Source organism: Phyllostomus discolor, chromosome 6, assembly GCF_004126475.2.
Source record: "Phyllostomus discolor isolate MPI-MPIP mPhyDis1 chromosome 6, mPhyDis1.pri.v3, whole genome shotgun sequence".
NCBI classification, from domain to species: domain Eukaryota; kingdom Metazoa; phylum Chordata; class Mammalia; order Chiroptera; family Phyllostomidae; genus Phyllostomus; species Phyllostomus discolor.
The window spans coordinates 3,751,673-3,756,453 of record NC_040908.2 but is presented as its reverse complement, the minus strand read 5'-3'; the positions used below and the strand labels follow the sequence as shown (position 1 = coordinate 3,756,453).

The 4,781-nt window shown below is 66.2% G+C and overlaps 1 protein-coding gene across 1 annotated transcript; it reads right to left on the bottom strand.

The window, feature by feature from the left end:
• Nucleotides 1–1,361: 1,361 nt before the first annotated feature.
• KCNF1 (potassium voltage-gated channel modifier subfamily F member 1) lies at nucleotides 1,362–3,081 on the bottom strand. The gene has a single exon (XM_028516935.2). It carries the CDS (start codon nucleotides 2,980–2,982, stop codon nucleotides 1,474–1,476), a length of 1,509 nt encoding a protein of 502 aa, XP_028372736.1. The 5' UTR covers nucleotides 2,983–3,081; the 3' UTR covers nucleotides 1,362–1,473.
• Between the last annotated feature and the right edge of the window lie 1,700 nt (nucleotides 3,082–4,781).

Below are 4,781 nucleotides of genomic sequence, written 5' to 3'. Positions count from 1 at the left end.
TCCCCACCCCCCCACCCCCACTCCCCCACAGGCTCCAGCAGCAGCAGGTGCCTCGGCGAGAGAAGGGACAGCACTCAGGTTCCCGGGAGGTGGAAACCCAGAGAGAGGGGCCTGTGGGGTCCGACTCCAGCTCCGTGCCAAGGAGGCTGCCTTTGACTAAGGCCTGTGTGACAGTGCCCTGCCCTCCCCCACACACCCACACCTGCAGGTCCAGCAGCCCCGGCCCGAGGAGGCCAGAGTGGGCAGCCCAGGGGAGCAGGGACAAACGCCGTTTACTGAGCAGTTACTATGTGCCAGGCACAGTGCAGAGCTCCAGGATACTCTGGGGTTCATTCTAACACTCCCAGTTCGGGCATATTCAGAAGGAAGATCAGAGGGTTTACTGGACAGGCCAGAGACCACAAAGCTAGTAAGGGAGTCGGGGAGGGACAGCAGAGAAAACCCAGCTGGAAGGCATCTCAGAAATCACTTCCTCACTCCCCTGGCTTTAAACCCAGGGGCTCTCCGACCAGGCCAGCAGAGGACCACCAGGGGCATGGTTAGGCCCGCCCAGCAGCTGATACCTCAGAGGTGCTGGTTCTAGAAGGTTCCAGACGGGCTGGAGGACAGGCTCGCCCATCCTGAGGAAGCCCAACACCTGCCCTGACTGGTAGGACCAGCCTCCCCTCATGGACCCAAGAATATGCCTCTGTCCTAAGGTCTCTTGGTGTCAGAGAGAGTGCAAGGGCTTGGGGATCAGATCTCGGACGGAACCCCTCCTTTGTGTGACCTTGGGCCTCAGTTTCCTCAGCTGTGAAGTGGGGATGCCCAGCTAGCAGGGCTGCTGGAAGGCAAGGACAGAAGTTGTGAAAAGGGCCGAGCAGCATGGGCAGTGACCACACTGCTCGGGGACCCTGGCCCTGGGAACTGGTCCCATCCGGGAGCGCCCGGAGAGCACGCTTCTCCTCAGAAGGAAGCCGGAGTCATGGGCACACAGCCCCGAGGAATGTGGCAAGGCTCCTGGCGCTGAACCCTGGATATGAGTCCTTCTTCAATTAGTTTTCAACTAGAAATAGCCCCCCTGGGCCGCACACCTACCTCCCAGCCTGGCACAGGGGCAGGCCTGCACCTCCCACGTCTTGGGGGGGCCGGGGGGGGGTGTCCTCAGTCTGTGATAGAACCGGCCACACAGGTGGGGACACAGAGCAGGGGGCTTTATTGAAAGAGATACAGAGCTGGGCGAGGGATCCTGCCACCAGCAAAACACCACCCCCGCCATCCCACGCTGCACTGGGCTCCTGGACACCCCCCCTCCCTCCCCCGGCTCCTGAACAGCCAGCCACACACGGGGGGCCTTACCCGGCCTCATCAGAGGTGCCCAAGGGGGCCTTTGGCGTTCATTCACGACAGGGTTGGGGGACCAAGGGCAGCCCCTCCGGGCCGTCCCTGAGGGGCCAGTCACACCGTCCCGCACCCGCGCCCACTCGGCCCTCATCACTTGCAGCTCTGCAGCCGGGTCCTGTGGTGCTTCTCCTGGGTCAGGAGGGGGATGAAGGTGTCGCTGTGGGAGACCTTCAGCGTGCTCCAGCCGCCCTCCTTCCCGGCCCCCGGCTCCAGCGGCGGCGGCGGCAGCGGCGGCGGGTTGTCCAGGTCGCTGCGGGAGCCGCCCGCCTTGCCCTCGCCGCCGCCGCCGGCGCTGCCGGAGTTGAGCTCCATGAGCTCCAGCTCGTGCTTGGCGGCCGTCTCCAGGACCCGCTGCTTGTTGTAGTACCTGACGAAGTTGTTGATGATGGGGTGGATGGGGAGGGCGATGGCGATGACCCCGCACAGGAAGCTGATGGCCGCGTTGAGCTTGCCCAGGGTGGTCTTGGGGTAGATGTCCCCGTAGCCCACTGTCGTCATGGTGATGATGGCCCACCAGAAGGACTGCGGGATGCTCTTGAACAGCGTCTCGGGGTGGCTCTGCTCCATGGTGTAGCCCAGGGCGGAGAAGACGAAGATGCCCACGGCCAGGTACATGAGCAGCAGCCCCAGCTCTTTGAAGCTGCGCTTGAGGGCGTAGGTGAGGGTCTGCAGGCCCGAGGAGTGGCGCGCCAGCTTGAAGATGCGCGCGATGCGCATGATCCTCAGGGCCTGCACCGCCTGCTGCACGTTGGTCAGCTCCATCATGCGGGCGCCCAGGTGCGTGAGCGTCAGGCTCACGTAGAAGGGCAGGATGGCCAGCACGTCCACGATGTTCATGAAGGACAGGACGAAGTGCAGCTTGTTGGGCGAGGAGAAGAGGCGCAGCAGGTACTCCAGCGTGAACCAGCCGATGCACGCCGTCTCCACGTTCTCCAGCGTCGGGTGCTCCACGCGGTTGCCCTCCGCGTCCAGCACTTGCAGCTCGGGGATGGTGCCCATGCACATGACCACGGACGAGACGAGGATGAGCAGGAAGGACAGCACGGCCACCACGCGCGCCGGGCACGAGGACTCGGGCTTCTCCAGGAACTTCCAGACGCACTTCTGGCAGCGGCGCCAGCGGCCCTCCGCCGCGTCCACGCCCAGGTCGTCCAGGATGAGCTGCACGCGGCGCGCGATCTCCTCCAGCTCCTCGCGCTTCTCGCTCAGGTGGCTCTTGCAGCAGTCGTCCAGGAACCGCAGGTCCACCTTCCAGAAGTCCATCTCGTTCTTGAAGCAGATGGGGCAGATGCCCTTCTTCATGTGCACCTCCCCGAAGTAGTACACCTCAATGACACACTTGAACGCGTCCGGGTCGCGGTCGAAGTAGAACTCGCGATTGCCGGGGTCGTAGTCGTCGCACAGGGAGAAGATGGTGTCGTAGCCCCCCGCGAGGCAGTGCATGAGCTCCGCCAGCCGCGTCTCGGGGTACTGGCTGAGGAGGTCTCCGTACAGCACCTGCCGGACGCCCCCCACGTTGACGACGATCTCGATGTCGTCGCCAGCCCGGGAGTCCTGGCTGCCCGGCTCCGGGAGGCTGCGCTCCGCGGTTTCGTCCATCCTCCCGGCTCCGTGCCCCGCCACCGCCGCCGCCGCCGCCTGGGGGTCCGCGGGTCCCACCGGCGTGCGGCCCTCGGGGAAGCCGGGCCGGGGCTCGCCTGCCTGGAAGGGCGGTCACTGAGCGGAGCAGCCGGCGGAGGCGCGCCTCGGAGGAGGCATGCACCCGGCGGCGGCGGCGGCAGCGGGGCTCCGGGCGGGCATCCGGGCGCCGAGGCGCGCTGGCGGGGCGCTCTCGCGGCCACCCGCCTCGCCGCGGGCACTCACCTCGGCTCCCTGGTGCTCCACCCCTTGGGCTCGGCTTCCCGCAGAAGGGGGGTCTCCTGGCGAGCGGCAGGCACGGTCCTCCGCCCTGGGGCGCGCAGACAGCGGCCGGCAGGTCCCGGAGCCACGCGGACCCCCGCGCGCGCGCAGGCGCCCCCAGCGCCGGACGAGTCCTGAGCCGCCGGCCCCGTGCAGCCCGCCGAGCTGTGCGGGGAGCCAACGCGGGCTTGCTTTGCCCGAGCCGTTCCTAAACACAACAGGAATTCCGGCCTGACGTCAAGAGCGTTTCGGGCTGTACCCTCTCCTGGCGAGATGCCGCAAGGCACGCGCGGCAGCTGCTGCGGGGACGGGTTAACCCTTGGGGAGACCGGCGCAGCTGCCGCCGCCGCCGCCGCCGCCTCCGCGCGCCCGCCCGCCCCTCCGCGGCGCCGCGCGTCCCCGAGGGACCGGGACCCCGGCCTTTAAAGCGGAGGCGGCTCGGGCCGGGAAGTTTCTCTGAGAGAAGACAGATGGTGAGAGAGCACGCTGCCTGCCTGTTGCTCCGCAGGAGACGTGCCCGGAGAGCCCCTCAGAGGCTGCCCCTGCGCCCGCGGTCCCGCTGCACCTCCCTCCAAAGCTGCCCTACGCGGGGCAGCGCTTCTCCGGGTTCACCCGCACGCCGCACAGTGAGGACGTCCCGCCCGGCCGCCCGGCCCAGCCCCCGTGGGGGGGGGGGGGCGGTGAAGCAGGGACTCGCCCACGGTCACGCAGTGAGACGGGAGCACAACCCAGGCTCCTCCGAATTCAGAGCTTCCCCCTGGCCGGGTTGCTCGATGCACGCCGGTCAGCAGCCTGAAATTCCGCCTCCCGGTCCTGCTGTCCTGCGCCTCCCGTGTCCCCGCAGCCCAGGGCCGCCGCCACTAGCTCCCAGGGCCCCGAGTGTCCACGGCCCCTGCCACCCCGGTCCCCACTCTGTCGTGGGGGGCCTGCCTGTCCTTCTTGGACGATGTCCCACAGCCCCCCCCCCCCCCAGCCTGTGGCCCCAGCTGTCCGTCGGCCAGGGCGCCAGCTCCCATCACCTGCACTGCAAATGACCCAGCGTCACCTGTGGCCAGGGGACCGGGTTAAAAAGTACATTCACTTAGGGGCGGATGGCAGGGCAGAGCACAGACGGGGTTCAGGGCAGTGGAGTCATCTGTACTATGCAGTGACGATGGGCACGTGTCACACTGTACTGTTGTCCAAACCCACAGAGGCACCACCCCGAGAGCGAACCCCGGGGTAAATACCGACTGGGTGATAATGGTGCGTCCGCGCAGGCTCAGCGATTGCTAACAACGGCCCCCTCTGCTGGGGGTGTTGATAGCGGGGGAAGCTGGGAGGGGGGCAGGGGGTGTGTGGAAACTGCACTTTCTGTTCCATTTCGCTATGAAATTAAAACTGTTCTGAAAACCGAAGTCTTTTAAAATATGTTCTGTAGGCTGCGATTAAAAAAAAAATTGAGTTTCTATCCATTAATGGATCGTGAAATCACTTCGCCGGCTCACTGACAATCGCTT

Excerpts from the sequence above, each read along its gene's own strand:
- KCNF1 (XM_028516935.2), bottom strand. The coding sequence starts at position 2,982 with ATGGACGAAACCGCGGAGCGCAGCCTCCCGGAGCCGGGCAGCCAGGAC.